Raw genomic sequence first — 24,923 nt, 5'->3', positions numbered from 1 at the left:
TGACTTAGGATGTTCAAACAACCATTTTGAGCCTCAGTGTCCTTATTTTTTTATTTTTTTAAGATTTTATTTATTTGAGAGAGAGAGAGAGTGCAAGCAGGGGAGAAGGACAAAGGGAGAAGAAAAGAGAAAATCTCAAGCAGACTCCCTGCTAAGCGCAGAACCTGAGATCATGACCTGATCCCAAGTTCAAGAGTTGGAGATTCAACCCACTGAGCTATCCAGTCATCCTCAGTGCCCTTATTTTTAATATAACTTAATAATGCCCAATTAGTAGGGCTCCTGAGAAGATTATAAATATGGTTTTGTATATTTCACTTGATAAATGGTAACTGATATTTTCTTTCAGAGTTTTAGAAATAGAGTATTTCAAAATAAGTGGATTGATTCTAATTCTTAGTATTTAATTTTTAAAATGTGTAAATGTCTCCTGAGACTACACTTCAACTGCTTTTTATTTTAAAATTTAGAGAAATGAAAGCATTTTCTTTATTGCCTTGATTTGTGGTATTTGTGGTAGATGTCTGCTTACCTATTTCATCTTTGTTTCTTCAGACAACAAGTGAGAATCATGCATTGTATTCTGTTCCACTTGTACAACTGTTTGCGTGTGTCAGCTGTGATTTGGCCTGTGAGCTCAGTGCTTTTTTCGACTCTGCAACTCCAGATACCATTGGCAATCTCCCTGTAAATCTAATCAGTGAATGGAAAGAATTTTTTTCCCAAGGCATCCACAGTTTGCTTTTACCTCTTTTGGTGACTGTTACAGGCAAGTGAAAGGGGAATCATAGTGAGATACATTGCAAGTGACTAGCTGAAAAATTCAAAATAAAAACTTTGGCTGTTTAAATCAAACAGTACAGAGTGTAAAAAAAAAAAAGAAAAAAAAAAAAAGAAAAAGAACCTGAGAGAAAGCTTGGCATCTCAGAAGCATCATATATGCTTCTGCTTTCCAGGCAAGAATTGAAAACTGGCAAAGAACCCAAAGATTATTGCAAATTAAAATAATAGTAATTCAGATAACCTGAAAAGATTATTTATAACTCAAACTTCTCTTTTTTAAGGATGAGATAATAGAAGTTATGATTATCATGTAAGATTACGTTAAACAGTTTCTAGCGAGGACTGCTCTAATATTTGTCAGTTTTTTGTTTCATTTTCTTAAATGACATTTGACTATAAGTCAGTCAAACTCTATTACCTTGTTTTAGAATGTGCATGTTTCTTTCCTTTCTGTCATCAGGAGAAAGCAAAGATACATCTGAAACATCCTTTCAGAATGCAATGCTGAAGCCCATGTGTGAAACATTAACATATATCCCAAAGGACCAGCTATTGAGTCAAAAACTCCCTTCAAGACTGGTTGCTGGCCAAAAAACAAACTTACCAGAGTATCTCCAGACTTTGTTAAATATATTGGCCCCATTACTCCTCTACAGAGCTCGACCTGTGCAAATTGCTGTTTACCATATGCTGTACAAGTAAGAATTCTTCTAATTGAATCAGTGTTGTGGTTGAAAAAAGTAGAATATATATTTAGTTTTAACACTTGATCATTAAAGAAAAAAAAAGTAAAAGTAAAAAAAGAAAACTTGATTATGTATTTTAATAACAGGGATGCCAAATTTTGGATGATTTAGGTCACTGTTCTCTGTACACAACTTACATTTAAAAATATACTCATTCAGAGTAAGTATTAGTCATTCTGCCTCTTGAGCATGATTTAACAATGAACAAGTTAATGTAATATATTCTGACTTGCAGATTGATGCCTGAATTACCACAATATGATCAGGATAATCTAAAGTCATATGGAGATGAAGAAGAAGAACCAGCCTTGTAAGTTTTTTTAATAATTTGTTTTATTAAATTTTCATAATCTGTTTCACTTATAACTTCAGAAGGTGGACAAACACAAAAGCTCTAAATTTAGTATAATATTCATTCAGTAGATCTTTTAGAGTCATCTTTAAGCCAAAAATGAAAGCTAGTGTCCAGCCAGAAAGGTAATTTCTCTCCTTGATTGTTTCTAAATCATATTTTCAGTTTGTTACTCTATAGCAGAACTTACTTTAACTACACGGTAGCTGTGGAAAGAGTACATCAATTCAGATATCTAATGAGCACCCACTTTGCTGTGCAAAGTATTAATTAAATGCTGAGGGGAGAATATGGTGTTTAGTAATTGTTCTTATTCATAAAGAGCTTATAATCTACTTTAGACCACATTACCCTATAATAAAAGATAGTTAGTATGTGGCAAGTACTATGGAAAAGGATGGGACAGGGGGAACGACACAGCTGCCATGCACTGGAAGGGAAGACTTTTTCTTGAGGAAGAGACATTTATGCTGGATCTGTTAGGTTAGGTAGCATTTCAGCATGGTCTTCAGAGAACACCATGTGCAAAGGCATGAATGTTCAGGATGTGCATGGAAGTGTTGAGTAGTTGCCCTTGACATTTTTTTTTATTGTCTATTTCCTCCACTGGAGTAGAAGCTCTGTAAAGTCAGGAGTTTTTGTCTTTTGTTCTCGACTATATCCGTAACATCCAGAGTGGTTCCTGATCTAATGCAGACTTACGAATATTGCTTATTTGTTTAGTAGAAGGATAAGTGAATATATGGGGAGTAGGCAGGGAAGTTATTGTGAAAAATAAACCTGGAAGGGTACTTAAGATAATGAGTCTTAAAAATTAAATTTTCTGGGATTTGGGGCATTATTTGGCAGAAGATGGGAAAAGTACCAGCTGATTCTGGCTATAGTATGAAATATAAATTACACAAGGAAGCACACAGAGATGGAGACCATTCTAGAAACAGTACAGGGAGTACAGCGTGGAAATGAAGAGATACCTGAGCTGGTATTTGTAAAATCTAGTGACTGTTGGTATGGAAGAGAGAAGGGTTGGTACATGGGATAGTGGTGTTGAAGGTAAAAATTTTATCCTAGGGCAGAAGCTCAAATACCTGTGTATGGGCTGGGAAAAGGAAGCCACAGGGAAAGAAACTGCAGAGGTGGAAGGAGAGAACTGAGCTACAATGTTAGGGAGAATCTGACAGGATATACAAAAGTTTTTCACTTTTTGAGAATCTCCTAAGTTCATCTGAAGGTGTTAATCAGTGCAGTAGCTCAATAAAGAGGAAAATTAACTTGCATTGTAATGAATTAATATGAATATAGAATTTACTTTCCTGAAAAGACATGAAGTTTTGTTTTTTACTTTATAGGGATCTGGTAGGACTTGGTATCCCTCATCATTCCCTTAACTAGCTGAGGGACTTGAGATTAACCGTTTAGCCTCTATGGGTGTGTGATTTTTTTTTTTTTTTCTATCCATAAAACAAAGTTGAAATACATGTTTTCTAGAATGGTTTTTCCTTTAAAAACTAAAGTACTAGAGCTTCTATTTCATTGTATATTTCCTATGCATTTTAAATATATAGGTGTAAAGAATATTTTATGTATTTATAATAATACAAAATTTGTTTTATGTTTACATATATTAATAAATTTATAATTAAATATACATGAAAAAGTACATATTTATACATTTTATGTCTTTCAGATTTTGTAATCGCCATTATGCAAAATTAGCAGTTAAAACTGAATCTTTATGGGGGACTTTAAAATGGTTTTGGAAAGTAGAGAAAGGTTTTTCTAAAATGCTTAAAGTTTATACATGCTATCAGTTTTTTAAGGGACAAGTTATGAAGAAAATTGTGTTTAATCCTTGATTCATAGGTCACCACCGGCAGCACTGATGTCTCTTCTTAGCACTCAGGAGGACTTACTAGAAAATGTTTTGGGGTGTATTCCTGTTGGACAGATAGTTACTATTAAGCCACTAAGTGAAGACTTCTGCTTTGTTCTGGGATACCTCCTCACCTGGAAATTAATACTTACTTTTTTCAAAGCTGCTTCATCTCAGGTAAATAAATATGTGATAACTTTTGACAGTTCTATCCTCTGTGTGTTTCTGTTACCATCTTAAATTCTTTGTTTCCCCTCTTGTAGAAAAAAAGGGAAATGCCTCACATTTTAATCTAGTCTTTTCTGGCTAACTTCAGACTTTCTGCTAAATTTATTTCTGTCCCTTAATTTCCTTATCATCCCGCATGCACAAACACACACACACACACACACACAGTTTTTTTGCAAAAGTAATCTCTGGAATGTACTGGAATCAATTTTTTTCTAACTGAATGTAGCCACCAAGTCCTTTTATTGAAGCAAACAAGATTTATATAATTTAATTTTGTACTACCACAGTAATAATTTCAAAAGAATTGTATCTTGCTGTTTTGTTTTTTTTTCAACTTTTGACCCTTGTGGAGATTTTAGTTAACATCATTGGGAATTTACTTTTTTTGAAAATCAGTGTTTAGAGAAAGATTTGTGAAATGTTAACCTGTGTAATTCAAACTATTACCTCTAAATAGTAAAAAATATCCTAAAATAATTATTTTGCCCAAATTACTCTAGCAGCCACTAGATGTCTCTGTTGTCTCATATTTAGGAAGAAAAACCTCATTGTCTAGGAAGAAAAGCTGGAAAAATTTCCAAGTTTTCTTTCTTTTCTTTTTATTCTTTAGACAGATCCCCACTTAAAAAGTGCCAATTAAGTGTTGTTTGAATCAGTTTAATAAGCTGATGGCTTTTTAAATATAAACAGTAGCGTTTTTGACAGTCAGTACAAAAACACTTACTTTATTACCTCATTAAGGTGTGACTAAATACGGCATTTATTTCCAATGTGATTTTTCAGAATTTGTAAGTTATAATTTATGTCCTTGCTTATAATTCATATCTTGGTACAAATATGTGAACATATACATCTTTGCATTTGTATATCTAAGGGGAAAATCAAATTACAGGGGCAACAATGATCTAGATTTTCTAATTGTTTTATTTATTTGTTTTTTTTATTATTTTTTTTTTCCTTTCAGAGAACCAGGTTTCTGCTCTCTTTGGCTTTTATCTGGTTCTCTCTGGTCATGCTCTGGCCTCTAAAGATTTTTTTTTTTTTTTCCATTCGTGATAGACATAGAGAGAGAGAAGGAGAGAGACAGGCAGAGGGAGAAGCAGGCTCCATGCCGGGAGCCTGACGTGGGACTTGATCCCGGGACTCCAGGATTGCGCCCTGGGCCAAAGGCAGGCGCTAAACCGCTGAGCCACCCAGGGATCCCCGATTTTCTAATTGTTTTAATCTTGGTACAACTATGTGACCATATACTTCTTTGCATTTGTGTATCTAAGGGGAAAATCAAATTACAGGGGCAACAATGATCTAGATTTTCTAATTGTTTTATTTTTCTATAGGCCAGCCACTTATGTTTGTGACTTGAGCTAGTTTTATTTGCTGGTGATGTATTTCAAGAAACTCCCAATTGGGCTTTTACATTTGTTTCTTAAAATATTCTTGATCTCTCAAAAGTTGCAGCAAGTGAGGCTTCCATATGTAAGAATTTTGTTTTTATCATCTTATATTCAGAAATTTAGAAAATGGCCATGCATCACTTTTTTCATTAAACCAGAATTGGGAAAAGGGTACAAAGAATTGTACGGCAGCATTTATTGAGCCTGGAACTCAAACCAAACTGTGGTAGTTAAACCAGAATAACTCAGTTAATAGCCTAATTAGATAAATCCTAAAGCAAACAGAATTTTTTTAAAAAACATTGCAATTGGTCCTAACTCTGGGTTTTTAAAAAAACTTTTTTCCTGGGTACCTGGATTGCTCAGTCAGTTAAGCATCTGCCTTTGGCTCAGATCATGATCCTGGGGTCCTGGGATCAAGCCCTGTATCAGGCTCCCTGCTCAGTGGGAATTCTGCTTCTCCCTCTCCCTCTATCCCTCCCCACTGCTTGTGTGTGCTCTCTCTCATGCGCTCTCTCTCTCTTTCTCTCTCTCTCAAATAAATAAATAAAATCTTAAAAAGAAAAACAAAACAAAAACTTTTTTCCTAAAAACAAAAGCAACTCCCAGTGAATCAGATTGGGCTGGAACAAAGCCATGAGCCTATGTGTGTTTCATAACTTTACTGATATGTTTTTCATGCTATCAGATTTACTTATTTAAGGTATACGGTTTAGTGTTTCTACCATATTCACAAAATTGTATAAATATCACTACTATCTAATTTTAGAAAATTTTCAACACCTGAAAAAAGAAACCTTTACCCATTTGCAGTCAATTCCCATTTTCTCTCAAACCTTCCAGCCCATGGCAGCCACTATTCTCTGTGTTCTGACTCTGTTGATTTCCCCTTGTAGACATTTCATATATGTGGTCTTTTGTGGTTGGCTTATTTCACATAGCATATTTTCAGATTCGGGGATTAAATACATAAATCTGTACTACTTTATTTTTTATGGCTGAATAATATTCCATTGTGTGATGAGTATACCACATTTCGTTTATTCATTTATCCTTTGATGGACATTTAGGTTGTTTCCACTTTTAAATGAATAAAGCTACTGTGAACATCATATATGAATTTTTGAGTGGATGTATATTTTCATTTTTCTTGTGTTCTTTACCTAGGAGTAGGATTTCTGGGTAATATATATGGATTTTTAAAAATCCATTGATTTTTTTTCAAGTTTTTTTTTTTTAATTTTTTTATTATTTATTTATGATAGACACAGTGAGAGAGAGAGGCAGAGACACAGGCAGAGGGAGAAGCAGGCTCCATGCACCGGGAGCCCGACGTGGGACTCGATCCCGGGTCTCCAGGATCGCGCCCTGGGCCAAAGGCAGGCGCCAAACCGCTGCGCCACCCAGGGATCCCGATTTTTTTTCAAGTTTTTATATAAATTCCGGTTAACATACAGTGTAATATTAGTTTCAGGAATAGAATTTAATGATTTATTACTTACATATAGCACCCAGTGCTCATCACAAGTGCCCTCCTTAATACCTATCACCCATTTAACCAGTCCCCCTACTCACCTCCCCTCCAAGGAACCCTAAGTTTATTCTTTATAGTTAAGAGTTTCTTATGAATGCCTCTCTTTATTTCCCTCTTATGTTCATCTTTTTTTTTTATCTTAAATTCCACATATGAATGAGATCAAATGGTATTTGTCTTTCTCTGACTGACTTATTTTGGTTAACATTATACTCTCTAGCTCCATCCACATTGCAAATGGCAAGGTTTCATTCTTTCAGAGGGAGAAGCAGGCTCCATGCAGCGAGCCCGATGTGGGACTCGATCCAAGGTCTCCAGGATCATGCCCTGGGCCAAAGGCAGATGCTCAACTGCTGAGCCACCCAGGCGTCCCTACCATGTCTTTTTTATCCATTCATCAGTTAGTGGACATTTGGGCTCTTTCTGTAATTTGGCTATTGTTGATAGTGCTGCTGTAAACATCGGGGTGCATATGCCTCTTCAAATCTGTATTTTTGTATCTTTTGGGTAAATACCAGTAGTGCTGGATTGTAGGATATGTCTAGTTTTTTTTTTTTTTTTTTTTTTAATGCAGCAGTACTTTAATTATTTCAGTGCTACAGCTCAGTTGATCTGTGCCGCCTACAACAGACCTCTTCTGTTCTTCTATGAAGATTATCTGACATTTTTTGTTACTGGGGCTTGAACTCACAAGCCCTTAGATCAAGAATCATGTGTTCTGACTGAGCCAGACAGGCATTCCAGGGTAGTTCTATTTTTAACTTTTTGAAGAATTTCCATACTGTTTTCCAGAATGCATCAGTTTGCATTCCTAAACAGTGCAAGAGAGTTCCCCTTTTCTCTACATCCTTGCCAACATCTGTTGTTTGTTGTATTATTAATTTTAGCCATTCTGATAGGTGTGAGGTGGTATCTCATCATAGTTTTGATTTATTTATTTCCCTGATGAGTGATGCTGAACATCTTTTCATGTGTCTGTTAGCCATCTGGATGTCTTCTTTGGAAAAATGTCTATTCATAGCTTCTCATTTTTAACTATTATTTGTTTTTTGGGTGTTGAGTTTTATATGTTCTTTATATATTTTGGATACTAACCTTTATCAAAAAAAACCCATTGATATGTATAATTATTTTTTTAATTCTACTTCCAACTGATTTTTTACAGAGGAGATAGAAGAATAAGTCAATGAAAAGTCACGTAACTCTTCCTAGAGTCAAAAATTTTTAATGTTGCTACCTTTGAAGATTTATTTAATTTTGGGGAGAGAGAGTACGTGATGGGGAGGGGCAAAGGGAGAGAAAGGGAATCTCATGCAGACTCCCTGCTGAGCACAGAGGCCAACACAGGGCTTGATCCCATAACCCTGGGATCATGACTTGAGCCAAAACCAAGAGGGACGCCCAACTGACAAAGCCCCCCGGGTGCCCCAGTATTAGTACCTTTATATATGGTTTCTCTATATTTACTTTTTTCCTGCTGAATTACTTGAAAGTAAGTTGCAGATTCATGATGCTTTACTGGAAGTATTTAAACATATATCTCCTAAGAACAAGGACATGTTTCTACATAATAATATAGTTATCAGACTCGAATTTGATTTTAATGCAGTAATATCTAATATGTATTCAAATTTTCCTGGCTGTCCCTTTAATGTCCTTTATAGTTTTACTCCTTCGCTATTGAGGATTCGATCAAGATCATGTTTGCATCAAATGTGTCATATTTCTTTAACCCATTTTCCTACCTTTTCTTTATTGTCATTCACCAGGTTAGTTATTTTGTAGACTGTCTTAGGATTTGGATTTGTCTGATTGTTTCCTTATGATCAATTTCTGGTTAATTTTCAACAAGAGTACTTACTGCAAAGAGGCGATGTGTCCACAGTGTGTCACCTAAGGAGGCACAGAATGTCACTGTGTCCTTTACTGGTGATACTAAGTTGGTTACTGGAAAAGGTAGTGTCCTCCAGATTTCTCCATTATAGGTACTTTGATCAACATACTTCAAAAATCAATTTCATATTCTATGGCTTGATACTTGTATTTGAGCATTTATAGTGTTCAGAAAATGGTGTCTTGCACCAAGAGGTGATGGATCCTTTAGTGGGAAAAATCTTTTTAAAACAGGTACATATACCAAAGAGCTGCAAAAGTAAACCTGAACAAATTAAAACTGGGTTATTGAGGAATGAGTTCTGAAACACACAGATGCCTGTAGTGTACCTGGTGGTGGCAGATTGTCCTGTTTAAAATTTTTATTTTAATCCCAGCATAGCTAACCCACAGTGTAATAATAGTTACTGGTGTACAATATAGTGATTGTACAATTCTGTACATCATAGAGTTCTCATCACAAGTGCACTCCTTAATCCCCATCACCTGTTTCACCCATTCTCCATCCACCTCCCCTCTGGTGACCATCAATTCTGTGTAGTTAAGCGTCTGTTTCTTAGTTTGCCTCCCTCTCTTTCCCTTTTTTTCCTCTTTGCTCTTTTGTTTCTTAAATTCCACATATGAGTGAAATCATACGGTATTTGTCTTTCTCTGACTGACTTATTTACAAGATTTTCCTATTTAAAAAGGAACCAGAAATCCATGTATTTTTTATTTATTTTTTATTTTTTAAAGATTTTATTTATTTATTCATGAGACACAGAGAGAGAGAGAGAGAGAGGGAGAGGGAGAGAGAGAGGCAGAGACACAGGCAGAGGGAGAAGCAGGCTCCATGCAGGGAGCCTGACATGGGACTTGATCCAAGGTCTCCAGGATCACATACTGGGCTGAAGGCGGCGCTAAACCGCTGAGCCACCCGGGCTTCCCTCCATGTATGTTTTAGTGATTGAATTATTAATTTTGAGAGAGAGAGTGAGCACCCATGTACAAATACGTGGAGGGGCAAAGGCAGAGAATCTTCAAGTGGACTCCCCATTGAGTGGGAGCCTGACACAGGGCTTGATCCCACAACCCATGAGATCATGACATGAGCCAAAACATAGAGTCAGACACTTAACTGACTGAGCCACCCAGGTGCCCCCACACATCCTATTTTTGAGAGAAATTACAACAAGACCGTTTGGACTACTAGTTTGTGCTCTCTTGTCTAAAGGGATGCTGGAGTGTTTGATACAGTGTGAGGTCAGCCAAAAAGAATTTGTTTTAAGCAGGACTTTTAAAGGTTAAGGACTATGGTGTGAAAGGCATATATGGAAGGCTTGGAAGGAAAGGGAGTGAATCATCTGTGGGAAGTAGGGAGTAGATTTTCATAGAGAAAGTAAAGATGAACTTATTAACGGAGATGCTTTGAGAAAGGTGTTAGAAGCATATGGCTAATAATGAAAGGGTAGTGAAAACTTTTGCTTGTTTATGAAGAAAGGGAGCAGTGCCATCAGATGGCACCTTTGGAAAGTAAGAATGTGGCATATATTTTGTAGGACTCCTCCTTGTAATTCTAAGTGTTCAAATTAATGCCTTTTTCATTGTGTTCTTGTACAGTCTATTCTACTTTGATTTGTTCTTTTCACTGACTCTCTTGGTTTAATTGGGTTTACTAACAAACTTCTTCACTCTCCACCAGCTTCGGGCACTGTATTCAATGTACCTTCGAAAAACAAAAAGTTTGAATAAATTGCTCTACCACCTGTTCAGGCTTATGCCAGAAAATCCAACCTATGCAGAGACAGCTATTGAGCTTTCAAATAAGGACCCTAAAACATTCTTTACAGAAGAGCTCCAGTTGAGTATTAGAGGTCAGTAAGATGTATGTTTGTGTTCTTTCTTGAAGACTAGGTCCAGATTAGGTTGTATTTATTGTACTTTACTCTTGAGAATTTGGAGAATAACCCCAAATGTGTTTCCTGGCTATGAGAAGTTTGAAGTACACAATTTTCCATGTTTATCTAAATAGAACATACAACTAGATCTTTTAGGTAAGGGTAAGAAATCTATACATTTGTGAAGCTTTGTTCATTGAGACTGTTATCTTTTATTCTATAAGCAAATATTCGTTAAGTGGTAATGTTTTGCAGGCCTGTAAATAAGTAGTCTTCAGTTGGGGAAACAAAGATGAGTAAAATTTCTTTCCTTTACTTGAGGAACTCAAATTTTAACTGAGGGGATAGACATGCATGCATCTAGTTGTACTCCAGTGTTTTAAATGGTTTCCTTAGAATTGGAATTTTTTTAAATGTCTTGGAGATATGAGGAGGGTACTGTGTCTTGTGAGTATTAAGGTGGATATTCTAGGAATTTTGTATAACACATCAGTGAGCTCTGGGGAAAGTACAGGGACTAAACTTTTCATAAATTATTATAAAGACAGTCTTTAAATTTTTCCTTTTTAAAAAAAGTTTATTTACAATTTTTACACTCAATGTGGGGTTCAAACTCACAACCCGGAGATCAAGAGTTGTGTGCTCCACTGACCAAACCAACCAGGAGTCCCTAAATTTTTTCCTCCTTTTTATTTAACTTTTTTCCCCCACTCCCTGGGCATATGGAGTTAGGGTCTTCCTTTTTAAAATACGTATGTTCCCCCCCACCCCTTTTTTTTTTGTCGTCTGTCATGTGAAATATAGAATGCTATTTCTAGGCAGATTTTGCAGTGTCAATTGGGATCTTTATTCTTTTTGCCGTTCTGTTGGTTCATTTGTAATATAAGAGAAAGTTAATACTCTAGATTTCTTGCTTCTTCAGTAAGTTTGTTTTATGGGCTCTAGCTGTAGTGTTAGGAAATTAAAAATTATTTTTTAGTCTGTTATTCTATGTAAGAAATAAATGTTACTAACTAAGAATTTGTTTTTTTCCTCAGAAACAGCAACTCTTCCCTACCATATCCCACACTTGGCTTGTTCAGTCTATCATATGACATTAAAAGACTTGCCTGCCATGGTTAGGCTGTGGTGGAATAGTAGTGAGAAGCGTGTTTTCAATATTGTAGACAGATTTACAAGCAAGTATGTCAGCAGTGTTCTTTCTTTTCAAGAAATTTCTTCTGTGCAGACAAGTACACAGCTATTTAATGGCATGACGGTTAGTATTATCTTGACTTTTTTCCAAAAAAGTTGTTCGAATATTGGTTATGTCTATCATTTGTAGTATCATTACAATATTAACCATTGGTTCAGAATTTACAGAAATTGTCTATTTTCTGATTCTCAGGTATCAAATCTCAATATTAATGTATAGAGTGAAACAGTGTTATAATTTCATTTCCTCCCCATCAGAGTTTTTGAACATTAATTAGTTCATTCAAAATATATATTGAGGGATCCCTGGGTGGCGCAGCGGTTTGGCGCCTGCCTTTGGCCCAGGGCGTGATCCTGGAGACCCGGGATTGAATCCCACATCGGGCTCCTGGTGCATGGAGCCTGCTTCTCCCTCTGCCTATGTCTCTGCCCCTCTCTCTCTCTGTGTGACTATCATAAGTAAATAAAAATTAAATAAATAAGTAAATAAACCCACTGTTAAAAAAAAACAAAAAAAACCCAAAATATATATTGAAATACCTATAGATTCTAGGTACTGTGTGTCAGTCACTTGAGAAATGAAGGATTTAGTGGGTTCAGATTCCTATTGTGTAATAACACATAATCTAATAAAGGGAAAAAAGAGTGATACTGATACTGTTTTTTGAATTGGAAACTTGAAAATGTCACATTAAGAGGAAGAGTGCTCTGCAATCAGAGTGGGAAAGGTTCATCTGGCTGAGGGGATTAGGTGCAACTTTATAGAGGAAGATTAAGTGGGCAGGATTGTCGTTTAGGGACAGTGTAGAGAAAGGCCTTGAATATAGAGAAAACAGTATGGCAAAGGGAAAAAGCTTGGACATGGGAATGTAATTTCTGCAATTGCCTAACAAATGTTGAATAAGCCAGCATTCATACAGAGCAGGATTCCTGAAGGTAAGTAGAGAACCAGCCATTACCATGATGAATTAGGGTCATATTGGGAAAGACCTCAAATGATAGTCTAAAGCATTTGGTCCTATTCAACCACTGAAAATTTTCCTTTGAAGCAAGTGTCACTGTTAGTGTTACAATTAGTGGAATAGTTCTGACTGCAATATATAGTATAGGCTGTTGGCATGGACTTTGGATTCAAATGCATAATGAGGGAGACCCACTGGTATAGATGTTATGAATAACAAAGAGGGCTTTGGTGAGGCAGTATCAGTGGGAATTTTCCATAAAAGGAGAGGAATGTTAAAAATTTTGTGATACTTTATCCAAACTTGTCACTAATTAATACCTGGGAAGAGGTAGAAGGAAAAGTTTAAGATGATGCTATGGTTTTTAGCTTGGCAATAGGATGTCAGAAGAATACATTGGTCAAGCATGATAATTAGTGTTTTATATTGTTTGCAATGCTGTTAGGTGGAAATAGTCTAACAGTTGATGGTTAGCTTTAAAGCTCAAGGGAGGGATCCCTGGGTGGCGCAGCGGTTTAGCGCCTGCCTTTGGCCCAGGGAGCGATCCTGGAGACCCGGGATCGAATCCCACGTCGGGCTCCCGGTGCATGGAGCCTGCTTCTCCCTCTGCCTGTGTCTCTGCCTCTCTCTCTCACTGTGTGGCTTTCATAAATAAATAAAAATAAAAAAAAATAAAGTTGTTTTAAAATAAATAAATAAATAAATAAATAAAGCTCAAGGGAATTCTGTGGCAGAGAAAGAGTTGGGAGACTTCTAAATATAAATGATATTTGATACCCTTGGTGTGAAAGAAAAGCAGTAATTAAGAACTCATTCTGTCACGGGTCTATTCAAAGCTGCTATATGACAAGCTTAATATCATAAAACATTTTATGAGCAGGATTTCTTTTTTAAACTGAAAAGGCTATAAAATAGGTCAGGTATATAAACCTATTTATTAAATATCTCGTGCAGTAAACCAGCATGTTTACCTGTTTTGTCTTTGAATGAAGACTGACTGCTAATAATCAACCTAGGAAGATGTTTTTTGAATGAAAGAAAGAAAAGAAATTTGCAAAAAACGTATTACCTTTCCTATGTTGCAGGTTAAAGCTCGAGCTACCACTCGAGAAGTGATGGCTACTTACACTATTGAGGACATAGTTATTGAACTTATAATACAGCTGCCTTCCAATTACCCCCTGGGTTCAATAACTGTGGAGAGTGGGAAAAGAGTAGGTGTGGCTGTGCAGCAGTGGCGAAACTGGATGCTGCAGTTAAGCACTTACCTCACCCATCAGGTAAATTTCCATGTGCACATTTGACTTTCCAGGTAGTACCACTGACCCCCTCTTTGAAAGGACAGTAAAACTTAAAATATATCACTTCTGCTTGAGGTTGAGAGATACTGTATTTCCTTGGGTCAACACAGCTATATGCCTAAGTGACCTGAACCTGCCAAGCTGTTTTCCTTTTTAAGGCTCTGTAATTTTTTTTTCTGGTGTTTGAGAGGAATTGACTTTACTCCACTGACATTGTAGGTGACATAGAACAATACATGGCATTAAAGAAATTGTTTGAGTGGGAATCTTTTTGTAAGATACCGGATTGATGAATGTCTTCGGAGCTACTTTTAGCCTAATGTTTCAACTCTCCTTCTGTGATTAGAGAAATCCCAAGAATCTCAAAGATGTTTGACTTTTAAACAAAGTATAGTTGTTTGGACATTGAGACTATAAAACTTGATGTATTGGTGCAGAACCTCTCTTTCAAGTCTGTCTTTAATGGAGAAAAACTTATATCTGGTTTCTAAAACTTGAGAAATCATTTTAAAAGCCAATTTTCAGAAAACTTAGGAGATGTGAATGTAGCTAAGTAGATTCTCTTCTTTCTTTTTTTTTTATTCTCTTTCTAAATTAAAATTCGATTTTCAAATTTATGAAATTGAATAAAAATCACTTTGGTGGTCTTCAGAGTATATATACTCTATTTTTTTTTTTTTTTAACAGAATGGAAGTATTATGGAAGGCCTAGCATTATGGAAAAATAACGTAGACAAACGTTTTGAGGGTGTTGAAGATTGCATGATCTGTTTCTCAGTCATTCATGGTTTCAACTATTCTCTTCCCAAAAAAGCCTGTAGAACTTGCAAGAAAAAGTTCCATTCAGCTTGCTTGGTAAGTCCAAAGAAAAATGAACTTATTTATATTTGATGTGTATTTATGTGTGTGACATCTAATTTTAGAAAAGGAAACGATGTTATACTCTTAATTGTAGTTAACGAGGGGCATATTAGAATTAAAACTGGTAGCATCAAAGCACTTTAATAAATGAATGTTTCTATGAGAGCTCTCACTCAAAAAGTAGACATTCCTATAAGATCTAGACTGTAAGGGAGACTGAAAAAAATGGAACCAGGGTCATCTGACATTAGAGCTCTTTACTCTTTTTTAAACATCATACTAAAAAGAAAGCCGCCTTGTGTACAGTAGTTGCTTCTTAGGGAGAGCTTACTTACACATCTTACTGGTTGGGTGTGTGAACCGAGGGAGAAAGAGTCATACTGTGGCCTTTGGAAGTATTACTGAGTTATGTTGATTTTTGGAGATGGAGGAAGCTAAAATTTTGGTGTTCCCCTTTTCCATTTTATCATTGGTCAGCTTACCTTGGATGTAAATGTAAAATGACAGCTTTAAAAGGTTCTTTTAACATTTGAAACCTTTTCTTTTTCAGTACAAATGGTTTACATCTAGCAACAAATCCACTTGTCCACTCTGTCGTGAGACCTTTTTCTGAAATTTTTTTTTTCATTGGAAGTGATCCCTGAAGTAAATCAAGCAAAGACTGTGGATCTGGATCCATCTAAAAGTGTTGATAGGAGGAGGCCAGTGACCCTTACTTTTAAATAGGACCTTCTCTGAAAAATTATTTTGGTTAATGTAATGATCCTAAAATCGGGTTACTTATCTTTAGATTGCTTTGTAAATGTTTGGAAACCTTTTCTTTTACATAAGAATATTACATATTTGAGAGAAAATATTTATATTAATAGTTTAATCTTTTTGTATATTTAAAAATAAATATGGAACAACCCTAAATTACAGAATTGGAATTTGTGAAAGCACTGTACCTATATTATACTAAAAAGCCCATTCAGTTTGTTGATCTATGTTCTAGAAGAGTCCAAGTGAGGCAAATTAATTGAGAGGGTTGATTTATATCTACAGATATTTTAAGACTTATTTATTAGTTATGACAACAAAATTAATTAGTATTCTGATATTTGTAGATTATTTTAATGATAAAATGACGCTAAGCTATTAATATAGCTTATCATAAGCTATTTGAAGCATGCTCTGAAATCCTATATAAAAGAGTGTAAACTGAACTTTAAGGTGTCTCCATTAATCAAGGGTTATGAAATTCAGAAAATTAAATTCACGGCATTGACCTTTTGCTGTGGAAGAATTTCCATGTATTAGTGAAATTTGAATTGCAGACTTGTCAGTGAATTTACTACTCAGTTTGAGTGCATCTCCAGAGGGTACAGGAATCCTGAGAGAAACAGGAATTAGATTATTTCATTCATGAAGCAAAGTGGTAGTTACGCCTTTATCGAGAGGGAAGAAACAAATGAATATTTCTGAAACTTAAGATTGATGGAAAAAACAAAAATTTTAAAATGCTGTAGGAGGCTTTCAATTTTGTAAGCAAATTTTGCTATTCTTACTGGCCAAAGTTACACTAAATTAAAGATTTGGGGGAGTTTATTTTTTCCAGCCTTTAGAGTACAAGTTAATAATTTTAGTACTGAGGAAAATTCAGTATAATGGGCTGAAGTGGAGTAGGTGAAAACCTGCCATTTGCCCACAGTGCTGTTACCCTTAAAAATTGTGCCCAACTTATAAAAGTATGGAAGTTTGGGATTTGGAATAATTTTATTGCAGTCTTCCATTACACAGGAAATATTAGCATATATAATAGCAAGTTACTTGAAAGATCAGCTAATCATCTCTGTTGCAAATGTTTAATTGGCAAAAACCAAGTCATGTTAAATAAAATCACTGTTTACCATCAACTGGGTAAAATGGTTATTATTGAAATAGAATGAATGTGATCAGAATATTGTAGTTGAGAGTGAAGTATTATGTGTGAGTTACAGATCTCTTGAGTTGAATTTGTAGGTGCAGTATCCTACCCAGTTTTGTCTGTCTCTTGGATTTTCTCCCTAGTGTTTATTATCTTATAGCCTTGAGACTCAAGGAATCAGTCAGTGAAGAACAGATAGCAAAATTCTACTACCTCTTCTTAACCCCTTTCTTAAAATATTCTCTTTCGGTGTCTCTCTCTGACATAGTAATCCCAAAGGATTGTGTTATTCCTCTGTGAAAGTTACACACTTTTCCTTAAAAAAGTGGTTTTATAATAAGACCTTGTTTATAACTTTTCCAATATTGATACTTCTTGGCTTCTGACCCAAACCTCAAGTAGAACAAAACGGGAATAATGGAGCATTGTTTTTCCATGTTAGTATTTAGGGCATCAGGTTCTTGGTGAAACACTACGATTAAGTGGAATACCTACTCTCCTACTTAGGACTCTTAACACATTTCCTTGACTCTTGTAAATATTAATGTAAAGCTTGTTACTGTTTATATGCTAAAGAAAAAGCTTTCCAAAATGAGACTGAAATTCAGAATATCATTGATTAAAGTTTTATTTATATAGCTTTAATAACTCTGCAGAGCATCCCTTAACATTCTAGCATAAGAACTTTTAAAAATTGCATGAGATTCAAAGCCCATTAGCAGAATTATTAATTTAAAGCCCTAATGTAAATTGCAAATTTTAGAATTTATTTTTAACTCTTATTTATCACATGCTCTAATGTATGTAAATAAGTTTCTGTGGCTTAATTAATGTTATTATTTGATAAGTTTTTGTGGTGTGAATGATTAATGTTATTTGATTGTTAATACCATATGTGCCCATTAAGATTCTTTTTACTTATAAAATATTTCAAATATACAGAGTAATAATAATAATAATATAAATGCCCTTGTACTCTTCACAAACTATTTTGCCATATTTGCTTCTGATTTTTAAAGAAATAAAATGTTCCTCTTTTGTACTCCGCCCTGATGCCATCTCCTCTTTCCCTCCCTAGAGCTAACGTCCTATTCTGAAGTATAAAAGTATAAAAAATATGAAATATATCTACTTAAGATTTTATACTGTGTTTGTATCCATAAATAATATATAGCAGTTAACAAATATTTTTATTTGCGATAGCCTATGTATGTAATCTTTTGTAACTTGCTATTCCCCTCAACATAACTGCTGTTTAGTATATTAGTTTACTTGCCAATTCCCCCAATAATGGTCATTTCAGTTATTATTTTTTGCTGTTTTGAACAGTGCTGCCAGTGTACATTCTTAATAACATTTTCTCATGCAAATGTCCTAGGTATTCTGGACATAGGCCTCCAAATGGATTTTTAGTAGTTGATATGTATACTTTGTGACTTTGGATATTGTCAGATTGCCCTCCAAAGTGGTGTGCAAGTTTCCGCTACCAACAGCAATATAAAAGAGTTTCTGTTTTTCTTGCCTTATCACCAGTACTTAGTCTTATCAGATTTTTAAAATTTTCTAGTCAGAGCTGTGAGATAGTAGCTTTTTGTTTTCATTCATATTTCCCTGGCTACCAAGAACCTTAGCTTCATTTCATATACTGATTGGTCATTGTGAATTTGTTATCTATATGCCTACTTTTTTCTATGACATGGCTGCTTTTAGTATGTTGGGTTGACTTTAATATGGTCTGTGGCCTTCTTTAATTATATAGAATTTCGCAATTAAGTTTAGTCAGATTTATCATCTTTTTCCTTTATGATTGAGCCTTTTTTGTGTTAGGTTTTAAAAATTTATTCCTTCCCCAAAGTCTAAAAAATTCCATTTTGTTTCAAAAGTTATAAATTTCAAAATATGTCTAATTCACCACCTCACATTAAATTTTGTGATTTTTGTAAGGTAGAAATCATACCCCAAATTGATAGCTAATTCTCATAACATCTTTTATTAAATAATATGCTCATTCCCCGTTACACTTTGTAGTGCCTCTTCTCTCATATTACCAAATCCCCTTACATGTGCAGATTGGTTTCTGGACTCTGTATTCTATTCCATTGGTTTACTTATCTATGTTAATTCTACACAAAAATTCTTTTTATTTGTAAGATAGCTTTATAATTAATCTTGAAGAGGAGGTAAGTAGTCCTCTACTCTTACTGTTCCAGCACTTTCCTCGGATAGCCATATCCTTTGCTATCCAGGTGCTCCTTTGCCTTGCTTGTTGATTATCATGGTTAGTTTGTCCTCACTGTACTAAGTTGTTTTATGGAAGAATTTGACATGTGCCTACGTTAGGTTTTATCTGGTGCAATGGGGTGGCTTTTCTGGCTTTGCCAGTTCTTCTCCCTAAGTTCTTCCAACCCATTTTTTCTCTGTTTCAAAATTGGAAGCAATAACTTTGGCTAATTGTGATAGAATGCTTGAACTTCTCCATGAATTTGTCTTTTTTTTTTTTTTTTTTTAATAAAAGTTCTTACAAAAAGAATTTGAGCTCAGCAAGGTGTTTAGCATGGGGGTCTGCTTAACTGAACAGTTTTGGTGATGTCTTTTTAACTCTGGATTTCTTTTTAAGGATAACAACTTCTTTAGATGGCACCAAAGCATCAAATTACTTGTATATTTCCTATCCATATTTTATTAGGGGTGTCAGAGGAGGTTAAGGAACCTCTCTTTCTGTGGCATTCCAGATTGATATGTTATTTCAAAAATATACTGGCTATCTCTTTTAAGCAATGTGATGTGTCCTATAAAAGACTCTAAAAAAGAGACCTGTAAGAGATCACAAGTTTGTCCACTTGAGCCTATTTGGATTCTGGTAAGGTACTAGATTAGATTCTAAAAGACTCTGATGTATTATATATCCAGATAATAGTCTTCCTTCTCATTTTTAAAGATAAAACTCATTAACAAGCAGTATTTGAAAGAATTTAGTAGTGCAGTGTTCAAAATGTCTGTTCTGGACATAGACACTACTTGAACTGCAGAACCTTCATCATGGGATTCTCCTTCATCAGTTAAAGATAATAGAGTTAATGGATTTGAGAAGGCTATTACCAATGGATAAAATGAGAAAGTGATAATATATACTTTATATGGTACCGTCGGATTTAATTTGCATATTGATCTTGTACCTTCCAACCTTGCTGAACTAATTTATTCTAATAGGGCTGTGTGTGTGTGTGTGTGGCGTAAATTCCTTAAGATTTTCTATATACAAGATCATGTCACTGGCAAATCGGAGTTTCACTTCTTTTCCAATCTGAATTCCTTTCTTTTTCTTTTTCTTGCCTAACTGCCGTGGCTGGAACCTCCAATATTGAATAGAAGTGTTGAGAGTAGATATCCTTGTCTTGTTCTTGATTTCAGTCTTTCAGCATTGTGATTATTAGCTATGGTTGATAATAATCAGACTTAATGTGAACTTAGTACAAATGCAAAGGTGCTTCAACTAATTTTAAATAGTCTAGTCTGCAGTTTCTCTGATGCAAGGGAAAATAAGCTATTGGATCAAAGGAATGCTAATCAGAGACAATGGATTTTTTTTTATGTGTGCCATGCTGCTGAAAAACAATTCAGCAGAGCTTCTCAACCTCAGTACTCTTGGCATTTTAAGGTGCATAATCCTTTGTTTGAGGGGCTGCCCTGTTTGTTGTAGGATCTTTAGCAGCATTCCTGGCCCCCATCTATTTTATGCCAGTGCAACATCTCAGCTGTGACAACCAAAAATTTCCAGACATTACCACATGTCCCCTGGGTGGCAAAATTAATGCTAGTTGCGAACCATTGCCGTAAAGCATGGACTAATCAAGCACTATTGAAGAGAAATATAATGTGAGCCACATATGTTATTTTAAATTTTGCTAGTAGCCACATTAAAATATATAAGAAGAAATAACAAAGTAAGGTGAAATATAAGGGAACAATGTAATGTGAAATAATAATGTAAGGTGAAATTAATTTTAACACATTTTAACTCAGTATCCAAAATGCTATTTCAATGTGTAATCTGAGAATCAGAGATTTTACATTTTCTATTTTAAGTTTCTGAGATCCAGTGTTATTTTAAAATTACAGAAGATTTCAGTTCATGTAGGAAATTTTCATCAGAAATACTTGATCTGTATTTAGTTTTCAGAAAATTTACAATTAAGAAAGTAAATTCACATACCTAAGTTTTTCTAAACATACTTTGAAAGTTTTCCAATAGCTGGATCACATGTCCATTTTGAAATTTTAATTAAAATTAAGTAAATTTAAATTTAGTTCCTTTGTCACATTTGGTGTATTTCAAGGCTCATTAGCCACATGTGGCTAGTGACTGTTGCATGGGACAGTTGTAGTCCAGGCCTAACTTTACATGTACAGACAAAAAGAAAGGTAGAAGACTCAGTCTAGACTGTTAATTTCAGCTCGAAATACTTTATCTGTGTCTTGAGAGTCTTTTGCCTGAATTCTTCTGGGCTCATAGCTTATCATTTGGTTATTTCTGTAATCGCATACATAGTGTAGTTATATGTCCAAATCAGCCATACTTTAATCATAGATAGAAATTTCCGCAGCTTTAAAAATAATCCTGCAGTAAATGTTACCTGGCAGTTCCATTTATTAAGTAGAACCTTACCTATTAAATGGTTGTGTCATGAAGAAAGTACTATATCCTCATATTAGTCCCAGAATAACAGTTAATAGATGTAGACATTTCTACCATTTGAGTGGTTTTAGTGCTCTGAGGGATCTGGTGCTCTGTGGTAGTGGAATTATTAGTGGGTAAAGTGACCCATATCTGTATTTTGTTGTCCATCTATATTTGTAAACCTGTCTCCCTAGTTTAGAAGGTAAGGAATTTTTTAAAGTACTATTGTGTACTGGAGTGGAATTACTAAAGAGACTTTAGATAGTTGTCCGGTTTTTAGCCATTATAGGACATTAATTTTTCCTATGGACCTTTTGCTCTTATTTTTGATACCAGGTGTTTTATCTTGAGGGTCAGAAATTTTTGATTTCTAGCTTTTTGAAATGTTAAGTGATAATTTCTAAATTGGCATTTTTGAGTCCCATTTTCATTAAAAAAAAAAAAAAAAAATGACAAGCCCATCTGCCATTACAAAATAGTTCTTGAGGGCTTGAGGATACCCCAGAACATTGTTTGAAATTTTTCCTGGGTCAGTTTTTAGAGTCTTCCACCTACCTATCTTATTTGTTTATAATTTTGAGTTTTTGTCCAACCTACTCATGAGAGAAAGACTTCTGGCCTTATGTAGTACATTTCCTATTTGCGTCCCCTTGTAGGGCCATACCTTGAAATAGGAAGAACTGGGTTATTTAAACCATCTCCTAGTTTTGGGATCTTTGTTGTTACTGATTTTGCTGTTTTTAACTATTTTGTTCTCATCTGAGGGGCTAACAATTAAGTGAACTGGTTTGTACAGACTCCAGGACAATAAGTATCTAACAAAATTCTGAATTCTACAGCAAATTTGTCTTCCAAAGGTTAAGAAAATCCTTGATTATAGCTCTCTGCTTGACTCCAGACAAGTTTCAAATATCAGTTTCTTTATATCTGCATCCTGCCCTAATGGTTTTGAAGGGATATGATATGATGTAATCATTCTGTCCTAAGAAAAACTTTAAGCAAAAGATCACTTTTTTTGGAAGTAAAAGAAAGTGCAGAAAGATGGAAGGAGTTTGGTAAAGATCGAGCCGCTGGGTAGAGGGAGAGGTGTGAGGAAGTGGATTTTAGAAGATTTGAACGGTAGTGAGTCACTATTTTAGTTTGACGTCTCAGCATACCAATCAAAAACTGACTGTTGAGTACTTCAGACTTTTTTCCCCTGATTTTTCTAGAGCTCCTTTGTTTATATTTGGCATATCAGAAGTTCCTTATGATGGCTATAAGTAATTCTAAGTCATTCTTTAGCAAAATTTTGCCACTCACCAAGTTAAGCACAAAAGATAGGATTATAATGAAAACTTCGGGACACCTAGGTGGCTCAGTGGTTGAGTGTCTGCCTTCAGCTCAGGGTGTGATCCCAGGGTCTTGGGATGAGTCCCACATTGGGCTCCCAGCAGGGAGCCTGCTTCTCCCTCTGCCTCTCTGTGTGTGTCTCATGAATAAATAAACTCTTTAAAAAAAAAAAAAAAACTGTCAGGAGAAGGTTGTGCCTTTGAGATAGACAAATCAATGACAAGATAAAGGCACTGTATTTGTTCAAAGTGTGTTCGTTTATGGTAGATGAGCATCCCCAGCCAAGCAGAGAAGAGAAAGGAGCTGGTGATCAGTGCCCCCAGTCATTGATGATCCTAAAATAAGGACTAAACAAAGTGAATTTCTTTTACAAATCTTCAAGCCTTGAGGAGTACTCATGAAGATTTAATAGAGGACCCAAAGCAAAATTTGACCAATCATTTTAGCAACCAGTTGTCATCAGTCTAATGGGCTATTAGTCTTTAGGGCCAATTTATATTGATTTGGAGGCTTAGCCTGTGCCTCTGTGTGTTCCCTATGAAGCACTTCCTTAGACATTCAGTACGTGCAAGACAATAAGGGACAAAGCAGGAGTATGTAAAACAAGATTTGTATAAATAGATGAACAAAAATGTGAAAACCAAGCAGTGGGAAAATAGGATAATGGCAAAAATATTTACCAAATGGTTCCCCTTTAAATCAGAAGGTCTGATTATCATACAGACAAGACAAAGTACAATAAATAACCTTAGATGGAGATCTATTTGTTTAGAAGTCTTAGATAAAATAAATTCAGCAATAAGAACTCAGTGAAACTGGTCAGAAGTTCAGATTGTTTTTGAGAAACTCACCTGGCAACAGATCTGAGACCTTTGGGAGTGTGGGGCTTGAGAAGCCACTGATCTTTCCTTGTTGGTCCAAGGACCCACTGGAATACTGTCAAGTGAGGTATTATAAATAATCTTGTGAGAATTGTCCAAGGAAGAGATCAAGATTACCACTTGATAACTGAAACAAGAGCTGGGAAAGAGGGAATTATGCTAATGGCCCATCATTTTGAGTAAACCCAACTGCAAATTTTATATAACTTTTTTGACTCAGGGATTGTTTTGGTGGTGTGTTGGTTGCAGAGGTGAAGTAGATTGATGTCAGCCTTACAAACATGGTTATTCTGGCAAGACGTGGGGCCAGCCGGTTCTCAGCAGACTTACTGATAAGTTTTTTGTTGATTGGTTGACCTTAGAAGTATGAGACTGTCACTGAATGATTGGCTTCAAGAGGCAAGTTGTCATTGGTCAATTAAGATTAAACTGAGGCAAGTTATGATTGATCACATAGGTTCGAAACTGGTTCAGGGATGCCTGGGTGGCTCAGGGGCTGAGCACATGCCTTTGGCCCAGGGTGTGATACTGGAGACCTGGGATCAAGTCCCACATCGGGCTCCCTGCATGGAGCCTGCTTCTCCCTCTGCCTGTGTCTCTGCCTCTCTCTCTGTGTCTCTCATGAATAAATAAGTAAAATCTTTAAAAAAATAAAAAATAAAACTGGTTCAGATTTACTTGTTACTGGCTATAGAACAGTATTTTATTAGGACTTTTACTAGGGTCTTTTATTCAGGTTTTATTATAAAACTGTTTCTGATAGCTTTCTTGGTGCTATAATTTTGGGCCAGATTTCCTTTCTGAAAAATGAAGTGAAATTCACATAACATAATCATTTTTAAATGGACAGCTTAGTGGCATTTAGTACATTTAACAGTTATACCTCCAAATCTCCCACCCTACCCCTGGTAACCACCAATCTCTATGGATTTACCTTATTCCAGATATTTCATATAAATAGAATTATACAACACATGACCTTCTGTGTCTTTTACTTGGCATTTAAAATATATATATATGTATATTTTTTTATTGAAGTTCGATTTGCCAACACATAGCATAACACCCAGTGCTCATCTTGTCAAGTGCCCTCCTCAGTGCCTGTCACCCTGTCACCCATCCCCC

The 24,923-nt window shown here is 35.4% G+C and overlaps 1 protein-coding gene across 1 annotated transcript in view; it reads left to right on the top strand.

The window, feature by feature from the left end:
- LTN1 (listerin E3 ubiquitin protein ligase 1) overlaps nt 1-16,896 on the top strand; it is a 66,520-nt gene extending 49,624 nt beyond the window's left edge. Inside the window, exons 22-30 of the mRNA XM_072806649.1 lie at nt 556-769; nt 1,244-1,481; nt 1,765-1,839; nt 3,745-3,931; nt 10,488-10,659; nt 11,721-11,941; nt 13,925-14,119; nt 14,828-14,995; nt 15,552-16,896. Coding sequence (XP_072662750.1) covers nt 556-769; nt 1,244-1,481; nt 1,765-1,839; nt 3,745-3,931; nt 10,488-10,659; nt 11,721-11,941; nt 13,925-14,119; nt 14,828-14,995; nt 15,552-15,614 — 1,533 coding nt within the window. The 3' untranslated portion in view covers nt 15,615-16,896. The remainder of the gene's footprint in view (nt 1-555; nt 770-1,243; nt 1,482-1,764; nt 1,840-3,744; nt 3,932-10,487; nt 10,660-11,720; nt 11,942-13,924; nt 14,120-14,827; nt 14,996-15,551) is intronic.
- The last annotated feature ends 8,027 nt before the right edge of the window (nt 16,897-24,923 follow it).

Source organism: Canis lupus, chromosome 30 (assembly GCF_048164855.1).
Source record: "Canis lupus baileyi chromosome 30, mCanLup2.hap1, whole genome shotgun sequence".
NCBI lineage: Eukaryota > Metazoa > Chordata > Mammalia > Carnivora > Canidae > Canis > Canis lupus.
Note: the sequence above shows the minus strand (reverse complement) of the source record. Positions and strands in the feature narration are given on the sequence as shown.